Genomic DNA, 16602 nt, shown 5'->3' with positions numbered 1-16602 from the left:
ACTGAATAATTTAGCGACTCTCCCCTTGCTCAGCTGAAGATCTTATGGTGAGGCAAAACCAAACTGGTTCATATGTATGCAAGCATCCCCCCCGCCCCCCCTCGGCAGCTGCCGCGGGCTTAGGCAACAGATGGCTCCTGACATTCATTTGGCTGGCAGGCCGAGCCTTAGGTATGGGATCCAAAATGGGTCGGACAGGAGTTCGGAGGTGGAGGACGCTCTGGGTCTGCAGTTAGAAGGAGGCACCGGGAGGCCAGGGCCGGGGTCTGGGACAGCTACACCTGCTCCCTCTGCAGGGGCTGAGGCCAGGCCTCCAGGCTGCAGGGACCAGCACAGGAGAGTCGGTGTGCCTGCCAGCCGGATCAGGGCCTGGGGATGCAGGCCTGAGGGCAGCCCCAGCTGCTGCCGGGAGCCATGTCAGAAGGTGCCGGGGGCCCCTCTTGAGGTGACTTACCCAGGACTGGGGTGTAGAGGCCTTGCCGCAGCAGCCGGTCCTGCGTCAGCCTCTGAGAAGTTTGGGCTGAGCAGAGGTTCCCAGGCCAGAGCCCCCGCGGTCGGCCCGCTCGTCACGCTCCGTCCTTCCCCTCACGCTTCAGTCGGGGACTCAGCAAACACTGCCTGGATGCTGGCTCTCATGTACTAGGAATAAGGGGGGGGGGTGGCCCCGCTGCGGCCCTTAGATAGGTCCCAGACGCACCAGTAAGACGGGGCCGGAGGCTGGGGGACGCGGTGGAGGCCAGTACTGCCAACCCCGACCCAGGCACTGTGCAGAGTGCTTTACAGATATCAGCTTCTTAAGTTCTTAAAACAATCCTAGAAGGCAGACATTGTCATATTTCCCATTTACAGACGGGGGAGGCTGAGGTACGGAAAAGGTGAATGACGTGCCCAGGGTAGTAAGTTGTAGAGCCAGGATCTTTTGTTTTGTTTTGGTTTTTTAAAATATTTTATTTATTTATTTATTTGAGAGAGAGAGTGAGCGAGCGAGAGAGAGAGAGAATACAAGCAGGGGGAGGGAGAGAGGGATAGAGGGAGAGGGAGAAGCCGACCCCCCGCGGAGCAGGGAGCCCAATGCGGGGCTCGATCCCAGGACCCTGGGATCATGACCTGAGCCGAAGGCAGAAGCTTAACCGACTGAGCCACCCAGGCGCCCCAGAGCCAGGATTTTAACCCAGGGTCCGAAGCCAAAGGCTGCCTGGAGAGGCACCCACAGATTTACTCCCTGGCCATGAGCCTCTCACTGGACCCCGGTCTCTGGGGGACCCTAATTCCAATTCTCTCCTGCCTCCACCAATCAACGAAGACATGCATGCTTCAGGACTGCGGGGCTGCCTGCAACCAGTGGGGGCCAGAAGGAGCCCCCCAGTCAGCCGTGGTTAGCTCTGAAGGGGAGCAGCAGCTCGGCAGACTGAAGCTCCCGGGCCCAGGTAGGTGCGGGAGACCCTCTGCGGTGAAGAGAGCCGTGACCTTGGTCTTTTCACATGGATGTGGATGTGGGTGAGCTCGGGGAAAATTCAACCCTGACATTGATTTGAGGTCTTGGGAGCTGGAGCTAGCTGGTGAGCAGACAGTGCCCACCTGACTGTGCCATGTGCCTGCAAGTGCAACTCTGGCCGTGCTTTAACTGTCCGTGCCTAACTGGAGGCTCGGCGTCCAGGTGTCAGACTCTGGCAGGACTTGTCTGTGACGACAACAGTAGAGTCTAGAAACAGAGAGGGTCTGATTGTAAAGCAGTGAGGTGCTGTCGTGTGGTGGGTGGATGCCCGTCCCCTCCCTCCTTCCACGTGGGCTCTGGCTCCATAGTTTATTCCTTTGGCCGGGGCCCCAGCTGATGGCCCTCCAGCCCCTGGCAAAGCCTGCAGGGCCCAGGGGTAGCAGCCTGCTCTCTCAGCCATTCCATGCAGCAGGCAGGGGGAGGCTCCAGGGATCTGGACTGGAAGAAGTCCAGAGCTAGGAGAGCTCTGAGTCCAGGTGACTCCAGGCCGTGCAGCAGCTCAGTGTGTGCTCCCCAAGCCTGCCAGAGCTGAGCGTGGCTGAGGGTGCAAGGAGGGGAGCGCAGAGGCAGAGGCATAGTTGAGGAAGGAGTGGGCAGCATCCCGCCTGCGGACACCCGCTACTCACCTCCATTGGCTTTTGCACTGAACAATCTGTGGATGCTTTAGGGAACATTGTTCAGGTCTTCTTATGCATGCTGCCTCGATCTGGGAGCTCTGGAGCATCCCGTGGGCTGCAAGGTTTCAATCACCACCACTACCACCACCACCAAAACTGTCTTTCCAGGGAGGCATAGTCAGTAAGGGAGGAGGGACATCCCAGGAGACAGAAAGAGAATGGGACTTAGCGTCTGCGAGCCCTGCAGCAGAGAGAGAAAAGGCAGAGGGTACACCGCAGACATCCAGCTGCCAAGCTGGAACCGGGGGCGGGGGGGACATTCCCCCCCCTTGACCTTTGACATTCCTCTCCTACACCCCCAGGCCCAGCCCGCCACCAGATCGCATCAATACTCCCTCCTAAATGTAGCCTGAGACCTGCTTCTTTCCATCCCCATGGCCACTGCCCGGTTCAGGCCACCACCATCTCCCTCTGTCCGGAGAACCATGGTCTGAAACAGGATTCTGAGCTTCACATGAATTAGAGCTTACTGGGAACCCAAAAGTTTGGCCCCTGCCTTCGGGTTATTATCACCTATGCTATACAGGTGTTCAGAGACAGGTTCCCGGCTAGAAGCTGCTTTTGAATTCTGTTATGTTGGAATACAAGAAGTATGACAGCAGGGATCAAGGTCACAGAGATCATTAGGTCAAGGGAGACCAATGATGAGGTCTGCGTAATTTTCTTGTAATAAAGTGAGGCGACGGGAAGAAGGAATTAGGTTACTTACCAGCGTGTGTGTGCACGCATGTTCATGCAGCACACACATGTGTGTGATCCACTCCTTTTTCTTTGAAACTCGTAAGATTAAAATAGGGAAGAAGTCCTATACTTTGCAATGATAGATTTTTTTTTGAATATTTAGGAAATCAAAAATTCTCTAGGCTTTCCATCTTTTTAAAAAAGTTTATTTATTTATTTATTTTAAGTAATCTCTACACCCAGTGTGGGGCTCGAACTCATGACCCTGAGATCAAGAGCCTCATGCTCTCTGAGCCAGCCAGGTGCCCCCAGGCTCACCATCTACATTTACGCTTGAGATATTATGTGCCGTATTTGCTTTGAAATCTTTGATTATCAGAAGTTAGACTAAACTTCTGAAGGAAAAGTCCATTTTCATCTGCTCTCTAGATGTCTTAATCTCGGTTCCTAAGACAGCATAGTCTAAATGCTGCAAATTTGCAGCCATTACCACTTCAAAGAGGTTCGGATGAGGGATTTTTTTCCCATGTTCAAATAGTTCCTGCTTCTGTAGAAACTTCATTTTTCGATTAATCTCTGAGGGATGCGCTATCATAATTCAAGTTAACAGTTCTTTGTTCTATCAACTGTCCATTGCCGGGCAATAGTAGTAAAAGCATTCAAGATGCCGCAGGCTTGTAAAGTACTATTTTCTAAAAGAAACAGTAGACATTTTCATTGTTATTATTGTACTTTTGATGATGCAGTTTGATGATATAGAAGTTTATGTCCCCTACAAGTCTAGTCAGAAATCATTTTTGATTTTGTTGGTTAAGGTCAATAGCCTCTAGTAGGATAGAGTACTGGGTACAAAGTAAGATAAAAGACCACAATAAAATGCTAGCACTTAAAAGAAAACTGGTTTAGGGGCGCCTGGGTGGCTCAGTCGTTAAGCATCTGTCTTTGGCTCAGGTCGTGATCCCAGGGTCCTGGGATGGAGTCCCGCATCGGGCTCCCTGCTCGGCGGGGAGTCTGCTTCTCCCTCTGCCTGCCACTCCCCCTGCTTGTATGCTCTCTCTCCCCTGCTTCTCTCTGTGTCAAATAAATAAAATCTTAAAAAAAAAAAAAAGAAAACTGGTTTATGCACTAAACATTTTGTGCCTTGGTCTGACATTAACATGATGTGCCTGTAAAACGACAAAAAGAACCAGCGTGGAACCAGAGAATCCCATCATATTTTCCATCATGTTCCGTTGCGTCAGATTGCTAATTGTGTTCTAAGAAGTTTGATTGAATTACTGTCTACATTTACTGTCACAGGTGACAGTTTGTCATTGTTAGAGATTTCAGTAATTAATAGGAAACAGAAGCTTACGTTTGTTTTTTGTTTCTCTTTTAAGTAGGCTCCAGCGCGGGGCTTGAACTCATGACCCGAAGGTCAAGATCTGAGCTGAGATCAAGAGTCTTGACGCTTAACAGACTGAGCCTCCCAGGCACCCCAAGTAATTTTCTTTAAAAAATTATGTTCCTTGGAACCACATTGTGATGGTTTTTGTGCCCTTTATACACTGGCTTTCTGAACCTGAGTGCAGCTGAGGGGATCTTTTCTAATTACCGGAAGGTACTTCTTTCCTCAACGCTGTGACCTGACCCAGGACAAGTCTGTCCGACACGCTATGTAAGTAGCGAACAAGTCAACTGCAAACCAGCTGAATGTACGGATCTTACGCTGGTGCTGAGATCGCTTCAGATTAGTCGTCATGATTCCAAAGTTTGTTTTGAAATCTGCGAGCATCGAGTGTCAGTCAGAACTGAAGATGAAGCATTAATGAATGTTGAATTCTCATGCTTTATGCGTACTTCCCTTTTAGATTTTTCCATTCTCTGCTATTTTTACCATACTGTTGCATTTAAATTTCCTACACACTGACTTGGCGTGATTAAAATAAAATTGTGCTGCCCGTATGAAAAACCGAGTGGTCAGCAAGCGGGTCCTCACGCCTTCACTGCATCGATCTCACCGTTTACTTGTCAGACAGTCTCTTTTGCAGGACTGCAAGCTCCCCAGGACCTCACAGTGCACTTGACCGAGCGAGGACTAACCTTGTTAGTTCAGCTCTTCTGGGAAATAGGGAGACAGGATTACGGGTGTTCGGGGGAAATGCCTGTGAAGGGCAAAGGGGTTGGGCACAGAAGCTGGGAGAGGCTTCGTATTACTTTGCAGGTCTAACACCTGGGAAGGAGTGGGGAATGGAAGAGGACCGTGTGGGCAGGGTCTCAGACTTCAGAGCAGCTCTAAGAAAGATCTGCCCAGGGGGCGCCTGGGTGGCTCGTTCCGTTGAGCGTTTGCCTTCGGCTGGGGTCACGATCTCAGGGTCCTGGGATCGAACCCCGCATCGGGCTCCCTGCTCAGTGGGAAGTCTGCTTCTCCCTCTCCCTCTCCCTCTGTGCTCTCTCTCTCTCTTTCAAATAAATAAATAAAAATCTAAAAAAAGAGAAAGACCTGCCCAGGCCACTGAGGAATCCTGGAGGCACAGTCATCCACCAGAGGAGTCCCCCAATTCACTGGACTGGGCCTGCCTCAGTAGTGCCACCAGACCAGCCACTGGCTGAAAGCAGCCTGCGAGAGGCACGGCCTCAGTGAGAACGTCGCAGCGGATCTAGAGAAACGACAGCTGCGGCCGGCCGTCAGTTCTGCTCCCCGCAGATCTGAGCGGCACATTTTGATGACGGCCATGGCAACTGACAGACAGAAGGTTGGCCACACCCCAAGGATACAGAGCCAAAGGCAGTGATGCCAGGATCTGTCACCTTGACGCAGAGAGAGGGAGCGGGCCCTTGGGCCCCTCGGAGTAAGCCTTCATACATATGTATAAATACGTACAGCAGGCAGTCTTTACATATAGCGAATGCGTAGTCATTCAAATGCCACCCTAAAAGGTTTACTTTCTTTTTTATTTATTTTATTTTTTTTAAGATTTTATTTATTTGAGATAGCTAGAGAGAGAGCACAAGCAGGGGGAAGGAACAGAGGGGGAGAGGGAGAAGCTGACTCCCCGCTGAACAGGGAGCCTGACTCGGGACTCGATCCCAGGACTCTGGGATCAGGACCTGAGCCGAAGGCAGATGCTTAACCGACTGAGACTCCCAGATGTCTCCAGATTTACTTTCCAAGTTTGTGAATTTCCTTCCAGGTCTTACCATGGCTACATTCTTGCAATCACCATGCAAGTAGTACTTCACATTTTCTAAAGGTTTGATATTTATAACTAATATTTCTACATTTCTATCAGAATCTTCATAATTACACTCTTTGGTGACCAAACAATATTCAACAGATGGATGTGCCACAATTTCCTAAGTCATTGTTGTTCAACATTTCCCTTATTTTTATTTTGTTTTTTAACATTTTTATTTATTTGAGAGAGAGATACAGCGAGAGAGGGAACACAAGCAGGGGGAGTGGGAGAGGGAGAAACAGGCTTCCCACGGAGCAGGGAGCCCGATGTGGGGCTCGATCCCAGGACCCTGGGCTCACGATCTGAGCCGAAGGCAGACGCTTAACGACTGAGCCACCCAGGGGCCCTTGAATAAAAAAAAAAAAAAAAATTACCATAAGAATGTACATCTTTGGACATATACTATTTAGTTTCTGTTGGGTTATAGCTCTAGGATAAGTTTCTAGGTTTTAAGTTACTGGATCAAAAGATAAAGTTTTGTGATTGCATCAAGTTTTGCCAAATTGCTTTGTAAAAACATTGTCAATTAATCATGTACATTAGTTATCTATTGCTGCACAAAAAATTACCGTAAAACTATGTGATTAATACAACCCACATTTACTGTCTCACTGCTTCTGTGTGGTCACGGATCCAAGCACAGCTTAGCTGTCCTTTGTTTCAGGGTCTGTCCCAGGTCACAATGAAGGTGTCGGCTGAAGTTGTCGTCTCTTCTGAAAAGCTCGACTGGGGATGGATTATCTTCCAAGCTCACTTGGTTGTCGTCAGGATTCAGTTCCTCGTGGGCTGTTGGACTTAAGGTCTCAGTTCTTTTTCGTCCCCCCTCAGTTCTTAGGCAGCTGTTGGTCAGAGGCTGCCCTTAGTTCCTTGCTATGTGGGCCTCTCCAACATGGCAACTCGCTTTATCAAAACATGCATCTGAGAAAACAAGAGAGTCTGCCAGCAAGACTTTTGCAACTCAATCACAGAAGTGATGCCCCCTTAATGTTGCTGTATTCTGTTGCTTTGAACCAGGGGAGCAAGGGGAGAGGCCGACAAAAGGCCCAGAGCACCAGGAGTGGCGGTCGTCGGGGGCCATCTTGGAGGCCGTCTATTACAAATGTCACCAAGAGCATACGCTTGTGCCAATTTTACCACAACCACCCTAACACTGACTGTTCTAATATTTTAAAATTACCAGTGTGGTAGGTGTAAATGACTATCTCCCTCTTCTCTGGCCTGGTATCGACCCCTAGGGTCCCATGGGTCCTCTGCTCTCAGGTGCTGCCAAGGAATTTCCCAAAAGTTGTCAACTGATAGCAACTAAGATCCCTAAGGAACTGCCCTAATTGGGACTTCGAAAAGCTATAAACACAGACCTGTATTAGGCAGCAGTGAGTTCCCTGGGAGGGTTCCAGTCTCAAGGGATTGCTGGTATTTGGGCAGCAACTCCAAAACCTTGAACACCCTGGTACCCCCCGGTCGCACTTAAAAGCACAGAAATTTAGGAAATCAATCTCCTTTTAAAGCTTACTCTATCAGGGCGCCTGAGTGCCTCAGTTGGTTGGGTGTCCAACTCTTGATTTCAGCTGGGGTCATGATCTCAGTGTTGGGGGATCTGTGGGATTGGCCCACCTTGGGCTCTGCAGTCAGCGCAGAGTCTGCTTCTCCTTCTCCCTCCACCTCTGCTGCTCCCCTGGTTTGTACTCTCTCTCCCGAATAAATAAATAAATAAAATCTTTATTTAAAAAAAAAAAAAGCTTACTCTATAGGCTGGGCTTCAGCTTCCCATCGGTGGAGGGCAAGCCAGTGTAGATAGAAGCCCCAGCACTCTGTGCCCTGTGCACCCACCTGCCTCGGCTTGATGATCAACCCCAATGCACATCATCTGGCGTGTGTGGTGTTGGGAGACCGTGCTGTACGTAAAACTTGCCTACTGATCAGTTACATAACCAATGCATTTCCTGGGGAATGTATTGCCACTGTCTTTGACAATTACTCAGCCAGTGTTCTGGTAGATGGAAAACTGGTGAATCTGGGCTTATGGGATACAGCTGGACAAGAAGATTATGACAGATGAAGTCCCTTATCCTATCCACAAACAGGTGTATTCTTAATTGTCTTTTCTCTTGGGAGTCCTGCATCATTTGAAAATGTTCGAGCATAGAGGTACCCTTTAGTGCGACACCACTGTCCCAATACCCGCATTATCTTCGTGGGGACTAAACTTGATCTCAGGGGCGACAAAGACACAATTGAGAATCTTCAGGAAAAGAAGCCCACTCCCATCACCTACCATGGGGTTTGACCATGGCTAAGGAGATCGGTGCTCTAAATGCGGGAGTGCTCCGCTCTCCTGCAGCGAGGCCTCGGTGTTTGATGAAGCTAGGCGAGTGGTTCTCTACCCCGCTCCTGTCAAGAAGAGGAAGAGAAAATGCCTGCTGCTATGAATGTCTGGGCCCCTCTCCTGCCCTGTCGCCCTCGGAACCTTTGTACGCTTTGCTCAAAGATGGTGGAAGCTTCGCACTCGGTGCCATGTTTTTGTTACAGATTTTGTTGCTTTTTCCTATGAAACCATTGTGAACCAATAAGTAATTTTGAGGTTTTGTTTAAAATGTAAGACTTCAAACTTTCACATTACATTAAAATTTAGCCCTAAAATGGTAAGCTTTCTTAAAGCCTTATTTTTCAAAAGCCCCTATTCTTGCTCAGATGAAGAGTTGCCAAAGTACCGTGTGAGCTAAGTTGCATTGTTGTGCTGAGAACACTAAGCGCTAAACCGTTCAAGACCTTTGTCTTTAAGAAGAGACTGCAGCCTGGGCGCCTGGGTGGCTCGGTTGGTTGGGTGTCCAACTCTTAAGTTTCAGCTCAGGTCATGATCTTGGGGTCATGAGATAGAGCTCCACGTTGGCCTCCACACTCAGCGGGGAGTCTGCGTGGAATTCTCTCTCTCCCTCTCTGTCTGGCTCATGCCTACACGCTTTCTCTCAAAATAAATAGATTAAACCTTAAAAAGGGGGGGTGGGCCCCTGGGTGGCTCAGTCGGTTGAGCATCCAACTGTTGGTTTTGGCTCAGGTCATGCTCTCAGGGTCGAGATGGAGCCCCATGTTGGGCTCTGTGCTGAGTGCAGTCTGCCAGTTTCTCCCTCTCCCTCTGCCCCTCCCTGCCTCGTGCTCTCTCTCTAAAATAAATAGATCTTAAAAAATAAAAAATAAATTAAAAAAAATTTTAAAAAAAGAAGAGACTGCAACGTCTCAAGTTTGGAAATGCAGACACTAACTAGTTTGATAGGAAAGCAGCACAGCCTTCTTCATGACATGTTGCCCTCCAACGTAACCTGTAATTTTATCAGCCTGTGTCTATGGCTTAACACTGAATTCGTAATAGAATGTGTAACGGCTCAACTTTTGGATCAATCTTTTTGAATTTGTGGTGAGATTTTTTTTAAAAGTTAGTGTATTCCCTCTTGCTGAGATTTGGAACAGACCTCTTACTTCCCGGTCCCTGTGATGAAGCATCTGTTCAAGCCGTCGGTGCACGGGAGTGGGTAGGTGCAGCATGTGACATGATCAAAGAATGAAGGCAGTATTTTGACAAAATATGGAGGTTAATTTACACGGCATTGTACATGTCACAAAAGTAAAAGTGTCACAGGTAAAACTGTAAAAGGCTAATTTCTGTCAAATGGAGTAAATGAGAAAAAAAGGTCAGTATTATCAAAAATACAATAAAGCTTACCATATACTCTTGTTGGGCTTCACATTTTGCAAACTTTATTTCACTTTCATTATCAAAACAATGCTGTAAGCTACATGCAAATATCCCCATTTAAGAAAACTTGGGCAGAGAGATGTGAAATCACTTGTTCAAGGTCACTCTGCTGAAGTGGTAGGACCAGCATTTGACCCCACAGCTGGCTGCCCAGTCTGTGTCCTCTGCTTCCTAAGGTAGCCCTGTCCTCAGCTGGGGCCTGAGGGCTTGGTAAGACTTGGCCCTTCCATCCCATTCCCACCTCAGCACCAAATCTGATAGACTGGGTGGCCTCTTCCTCTTCAGTTAGCTGCAAGAGTCTCCCCTGGAAGTTCCAGAAAGATCTGCTCAGTGACTTTTTCCTGATGAGAGGTGAGGCCGGAAAGTCACCTCTAACCAGCAGGGGAGAAAGGCTGTGGAGGCCACAGGACAAGTTTCCACGATGAAACCTTCAGAATAAATAGGACACTGTAAATGAAGGCCTCCCAAAAGCGGATCTGCAACCAGGTGCTGGCTTCCAATCTTCGTTCTGTCGCTTTCAAAGCTTTATGGTTTGCAGCCCATTTCTTCACCTTTCTGTGCTATTTCCTTGCCTGTAAAATTGAAATAACATTACCAACTACCTGTTCCAATTTGGGGACAAGTGAAAAAAGATTCTAGGAACCTCGCACAGTGTCTGGTGCATAATAAAGGCCCTATGGACATCACTGTAGGGCTGCAGCGGGCAGGGGGCCTCACTGGGTGAGGACGCGCACGGGTCAGCCCCGGCCTGCGGTATGTGCCCGCCTGCGGATGCGGGGTCCGTGTGTATGCGCCAGCTATGGGCACGGCCGCAGGGGGCACGACGCTATGGCTCCTGGACGAGGCAGTGGGGCCTGCTAGGGTCAGGAATGGACAGAGCCAACGATGGCATGACTCTGGGACCCCTTCCCTGCGTTCCCGCTGTCTGCGTGTGTGCGTGTGTGTGCATGCGCGGGGCGGGGGCGAGGGGGTGTCTGTGTGTTTATGTAGCCCTCTGTCAGTTAGCCTAGTCCGGGGTCTGTGGAGGATTGTTCTGGGGTGTCGGGCACCTCTGCACATTCACGCTCAGAGAACCGTGAACATGTAGTGGGGCGGGGAGGGGGCACTCAGTAGAACAACGTTCTCCTGGGACGCAGGGCAGTGCTGACGACTGAGGCATGCAGCCTGCATCTGAGGAAAGATGCCCTGCAGCGCGCACAGGCTGCCTGCCACCTGGCCCATCTACGAAGCCCTGGCCCATGTTTTTGACTCTTTCTGGGATCAACCCCTGAATCCATGTGCAGGGGCACCATATATCATAAAACTTGGGGGGCTCCCCTTTTGCCCAAAACTCCTTGGGGGCCCCTGGAGGCCTGAGTGGGAATCCGCAGGAAGTGACTAGAAGTGTCCTGTTTCCCCCACCGGAAGAGCAGTCTCAGACCCGGGCCAGGCCCTGCCCTTGGGAAGTCCCAAGCTGGGAAGACAGAACAGGGTCACACTGGATTCAGATGCGCCTCACCCACATGCGCCGCCAGCCGGCCTGTAATGGCTCAGACTCTAGGGAGCCAGGCCTGCCTGCTGTAGCTTCAGAGCCTTGTTCATCTCCTCAAAAACGTTATGGAGGGCCTCAGGCCACAGCAGTAATCAAGACACACCACCCTGCCCTTGTAGACAGTACGTTTCGGCAGACGGGAGGCTAAGCCCTAACTGCATGGTAACTTATTTACAGTTAGCACTGAGGGCTGGGGAGAGGCACAGGGTGTGTGACGGGCGTGAATGGGGAAGGTTCGGGATTCCTGCAGGAGGAGCTCTAAGTACCTGAGACAGGGGCAGGGCGGGAGAGACCGCCCCACAGCGAGGCAGTGTGTGGAAAAGGAGGGGGACAGCAGTGAAGGAACCAAAGTGCTGCTGAGGTTAGGATCCATACAGCTGGGGGGACACCAGATGGCTGGAGAGGCCATCAGGCCGGGGCTCAGAGATGCAGCTCTGGCCAGAAAGCTAGGGGATGCCCGCAGAGGGTTTTAAGCAGGACGGAACCCAGTCAGACTTGCACTTCCGAGAGCTGGGAGAGGTGGGGACAATGGCCAGGAGGACCCAGCTGGGGAGGGCAAGGACCGAACTGAGGGTTGCCTGGGCATGCGGGACGCGCAGAACGCAGCAGGGGCAGCGGGGCAGCTCCCAGGGTGGGGGCTCTGAGCCAAGTTTGGAGGCGGAACCACCTCACGCAGCGTGCACGCGTGGGGACTGGGAGCAGCTCATGAGTACAGCTGGTGACGTGGAGCAGAGGGAGGCAAAGCAGCAGCCATTTCAGGGCATCGCTCCCCTTACCACTGGGGCTCCCATTCCTTACTTTTGGGGCAGGTCAGCAGGAACGCCTGAAGCCGCCGCCCTGCTCCTGCAGTACTGAAAGTAGTTGGGGTGAGGAGTGGTGTGCCCCCGGGGGGGGGGAGCTCACCGAATCCAGACCCCAACCTACACTTCTCCAGCCAAGATCAGACACTCACACGTGGTGGTAGCACTTGGGTGACAAGCCGAGGGGCCCCCTCAAGTGGCATTTCCCAGAGTGGAGACTTGTTTACCCACTCACTAACTCATCCATCCACCTCTGCCTTCATCAAGCATGTGCCCACTGCCATCCCGGGACCTGAGAGATGGGGTGTCTGCCCAGGCCTGACGCTGGGACCCATGGGCTGGTCGAATGGAGCCAGAACACCGATCTCCAGCCACGGCGACGGACCCAGCAGGAAGACCTGCAGCCCCACTCTGCTCACTGTCCACTCAGTCTCCTGCAGGAACTGCCACTGCTGAGTGGGCTTCCTGGTACTGCTCTGTGCCCTTCCCTGGGTGTGGCCCCGTCTCTTTGTCCTGAATTACACTGGCGCCAGGCCTGACTTCTTCCATTCTTCCAGGGAAAACATAATTGACAATAAAAATACATGAATGGCTCAGTGAGTCTGGCTTGCTGGCCACAACAGCCCTCACCTTCTCTGGAAAGGGGTCTCCTGTCCAAGGATCAAAAGTGGGGTCTGCTCTACCCACCACCAGAAGGCTCAAGGGAAACAAACAGGGCAAGGGTGCAGCATTCTCCTGGGCCCCGAGTGTGACACTAGGCCCAGTCCATCTCACCCACCTAAATCCTGCTTCCTCCCTGCCACCCCGCAGTCCCTCTCCTCGCCAGGTACGGACCATGCTCTGGACTACATCAGCAGGCGCCTGCCCTCCCTGCAGGGCCTCGGTTTCGCAGTGCCTTGTTCCTCCTTCTTCCTTTGGCCAGAGCTCCTGCCAAGTCTCCCGTGCCATAGGTCTCACCAGGTTCCAGCAACACTTTCTCTCCCCTTCAGACCCAGGGGCGCTGAGCATGCCATCTGTGCTGGATACACCACCCTTGAAACTCCACCTCAGGCTCCCATTTCCCAGGCTCTCAGGGCCACCCTAGCGTCTCACCTGGGCCTCTAAAGCTCTTCTCTCCCCCACAGTAGAACGAAGTGAGATTAGACCACCAGGTGAACTACAGGGGGTTCTTCACTCTGGGGAAGTGTTCACGTCCCGTAAGCGCCTCTGGTGGGGAGAAGTGGCCTGACCCCCACAGCCTGCCGGAATTCAAAGACCAAGGAAGGACATCCCATTTATTTACGGTGTGTCCTCTTGGCCAGGCCCTTTTGTCCATAGCTCACACAACCCCCAAATCCTGCCAGGAAATTTACAACGCCCCCATTTTACAGCCGAGGAAACCAAGGCTCAGATTCAAAAGGGACGTGCCCAAGATCACTGGGATCATGGACCGGGGTAGACTCTAGGCCGTTTCATTCCAGAGTCTCTGATTCATCTGACACTGGGCTGTGGGTCCAGAGGCACCGAGAGCCCCCCGAGTCAACGGCAGGGTGGCGCCTGCGTGAGGCGCCTCTGTCCTTGCGAGGAGTCTCTCAGGAGCGGCGCGGGTTGAGTGCTGCCCTCCACACCTGCAGCACACAGTCCCGGCGGGTCGTGTAGGGCAGATGTTTGATGCGGAACCAGTGTCTGGGGACGATGTTCCCGCTGGGCGTATACAGCTTCTCTCCAGGACCGCCCAAGAGACTGCGCAGGGCTACGTTGCCCGACAAAAGCTTCTCATAGAACTCCACCCCGCCCCGGGCATAGGCTGCAGATAGGGTAGCTGTGCGGCGGTCCAGCCAGGCTTCCAGGGCATGAGTGAGCGAGTCCGCCGACAAGGCGTAGGCCACAAAGCCCGCCACTGCCGCCAGCAGGTTGAAGGCAGCCCGTAAATTCATGGGGCCTCCGTAGAGCCCCAGGGCATGCTTGGCACCCACACCCAGGGCCCAGGTTCCCGCTAGGCAGGCTGGGGCCGGCAGGGCTTGGAGGGCAGCTGCACCGCTCTCCACGTACACCACTTCCTTGGCCAAGGCAAACTTCTGGGCGTCATGGGACAGGGTCAGGGCATCTCTCAGCCGGGCGCCTGCTGGGCTCTGCCAGTTCACTTTGTGCCCGTGTACAACCACTGGGTGATCGGTGTTGATCAACATGCCACCCAGGAAGGTGGCTGGGATGCCCACTACGGCCCCTGCAGGGAGTCGCGGGAAGCCAGCACTCACGGGCTGGAAGGTGAACGTGGTGAAAGCCTTGTAGCTGTGGCCGGAGGGGACACCGATGTCCTGCAGCACCTCTTGGAAGAGCCCCTGCAGCTCTGGGGAGAGCGGGGCTGGCTGGCCCTGAGGCCAGTACTGGTACAGCCATTGCATCACGGGATCTGGGACGAGGTGGTATGAGATGTGGGCCCCGAAGAGGCCTGCACAGGAACCCACCAACAGGCCAGTCCTATGTCTCTGCACAAATGCTGCGGCCCGCCACAGGGGACCGGCCATGAGTGCTGCCACCGTTGTCAACCTGGGCCAAGAAAGAGAGCATCAGCCAACAGTCCCCTGGGTCGGCCTGCAGACTGAACATACCGCAGGGTCACATCCTTTTGAACAGAGGCAATACAGCAAGGTGGTTAAGAGCATGAGCTCCAGAGCCAGAGTTCAAATCCAACCTCCATCTCTGTGCAGGACCTGCCCCATCTGCCAAACAGGCATCCGACAATGGCACCCCTAGGGTGGCTGTGATGAGTATATGAATGAACACACATAAGGCAACTGAGTCCGGCAAGGCAGCAGACACCCCTTGTGATACTGCCATGACTATTACTTTTATTCCCATGGCTAGGCACAGCACGAAGTACCCCACTGCCCCACTCCACTCCTCATCCCACAGTAAAGCCCTATGATCACTAATTTATAGGTGACACCTATGTTCAACTTATTACTTCCTATATGCTAGACATAATTCTGAGACTTTATATTGTCCAACAACTGAATCCTCACAACTCCATGACCTAATTACTACTACTGCCCCTATTTTTGAACATTGGAAACTGAGGCAGAGAGAGATTAATTGGTCGAAACCCCAAACTAGCAAAGTGGCAACGTTACAGGTTGTGTGTCCCCTCCAAATTCATATGCTGAAGTCTTAACCCCCCGTCTCTCAGAATGTAACTATTTACAAATGAGGTCTTTAAATGAGGTCATTAGGGTAGGTCCCAATCTAACATGACTGGTGTCCTTAAGAGAACAGATTCGGGCACAGACAGAGGAAAGACTATTAGAGGGCACAAGACTGAAGGTGACCATCTACAAGCCAGTGAGAGTGGTCTCAGAAGAAACGTCATGCTGACACCTTAATCTTGGACTTTGAGCCTCCAGATCCTCAGAAAATAAATTTCCGCCACCCAGGACTTATCCTGGCAGCCCTAGCTAACACGGGCACAGTATCTGAACACAGGCTATCAGGGCCTCACAGCAAGCTTTTCATTTCAGAAAAAAAATTTAATGCTAAATTACAAATATCTACAAAAGTAGACAAAATAGCACATTAGCCAATTTCAACCAACTCATGGCCAATCTTGTTTCCTCTCTTCTCCCACCCACATTCCTCCTCCAACTGGCTTATTTTGAAACACATCCCAGGCGTCCTCTTATTTCATCCGTAAATATTTCAGCAAGAATTCCATAATTATTTTACTGTGGTTGAAGCTCACTGTCTTCCTGCCTGCCTGTGATAGCTGTTTAATTAGCAAGTACGTTGCTGCAAACAAGAACGTGGGGTGCCGCCTGGCCTGTTTTAACGAAAATTCCTAAAGGGGCACATCACTTGGGCCTATATTCCCAACGAAGCGGCTAAGGCTAGAAAAGCAAGGGTCCCTTGCTTGGGACAAAGTCCCAACGGCCCCGGGCCCACCAGCGCCAAGGCCGCGCTCCAGGCTGCGCGAGGAGGGCCTGCGGAACCCTTGCAGAGGGCTCCCCGCTGGGCGTCCATTCTGGGCGGGGGGGGGCCTAAGCTGCGCCCCCGCGGCTCCGCGGCTCGACCACAAGGGTGGAGGGGACCCTGGGGAGGGGGCCCGTCCCGGCTCCGCGAACCGCCCGCCCATCGGTGACTCACCTCTTCTGCCGCAGCCTGGGCCACCGCGACACGTGCGCGAGGCGGGTCCGGCGCAGAGCACGCCGGCCGGCGCTCTGGGGGCGGGGACTACAGGGGGCGGGCCTGGCGCAGAGCACTACGCCCGGGCTCTAGGGGCGGGGACGGGAGGGGGAGGGGGGACGGGAGGGGGAGGGGGGGCGGGACCCGGGCGCGGGTACTAACCCGCTGGCGGCCGGGGCCACAGCGCCTTGGGGTGGGGCAGCGACCTGCGACGTCCTCGCTTCCGGATGAGTGAAGCGAGCTGAGCACCCCGGCCTAGCGCTTCGTTCTCTGCACTCGGAAGGCAGCCTC

The 16602-nt window shown here is 52.4% G+C and overlaps 1 protein-coding gene and 1 pseudogene across 2 annotated transcripts; one reads left to right on the top strand and one right to left on the bottom strand.

Annotated features, from left to right (window-relative positions):
* Positions 1-7914: 7914 nt before the first annotated feature.
* On the top strand, positions 7915-8500 carry LOC141374955 (ras-related C3 botulinum toxin substrate 1 pseudogene; annotated as a pseudogene).
* Positions 8501-9806: 1306 nt separating this feature from the next.
* On the bottom strand, positions 9807-16342 carry TMEM177 (transmembrane protein 177). Of its 2 annotated transcripts, XR_003205329.2 has the most exons (3): positions 16273-16342; positions 13246-14682; positions 9807-10394 (listed from the first exon to the last, which is right to left on the bottom strand). XR_003205329.2 is itself a non-coding variant. In XM_025857457.2 (2 exons), the coding sequence occupies exon 2, from the start codon at positions 14658-14660 to the stop codon at positions 13725-13727; it is 936 nt and encodes a 311-aa protein (XP_025713242.1). In that variant the 5' UTR covers positions 14661-14682; positions 16273-16342; the 3' UTR covers positions 9807-13724. The 2 variants fall into 2 exon arrangements, 1 of the variants encoding a protein (XP_025713242.1); XM_025857457.2 differs by having other exon boundaries at positions 9807-14682.
* Between the last annotated feature and the right edge of the window lie 260 nt (positions 16343-16602).

The sequence above is a fragment of the Callorhinus ursinus genome, unplaced genomic scaffold, assembly GCF_003265705.2.
Source record: "Callorhinus ursinus isolate GAN/ISIS: 27379988/994484 unplaced genomic scaffold, GSC_fseal_2.0 scaffold2, whole genome shotgun sequence".
Lineage (NCBI taxonomy): Eukaryota > Metazoa > Chordata > Mammalia > Carnivora > Otariidae > Callorhinus > Callorhinus ursinus.
Note: the sequence above shows the minus strand (reverse complement) of the source record. Positions and strands in the feature narration are given on the sequence as shown.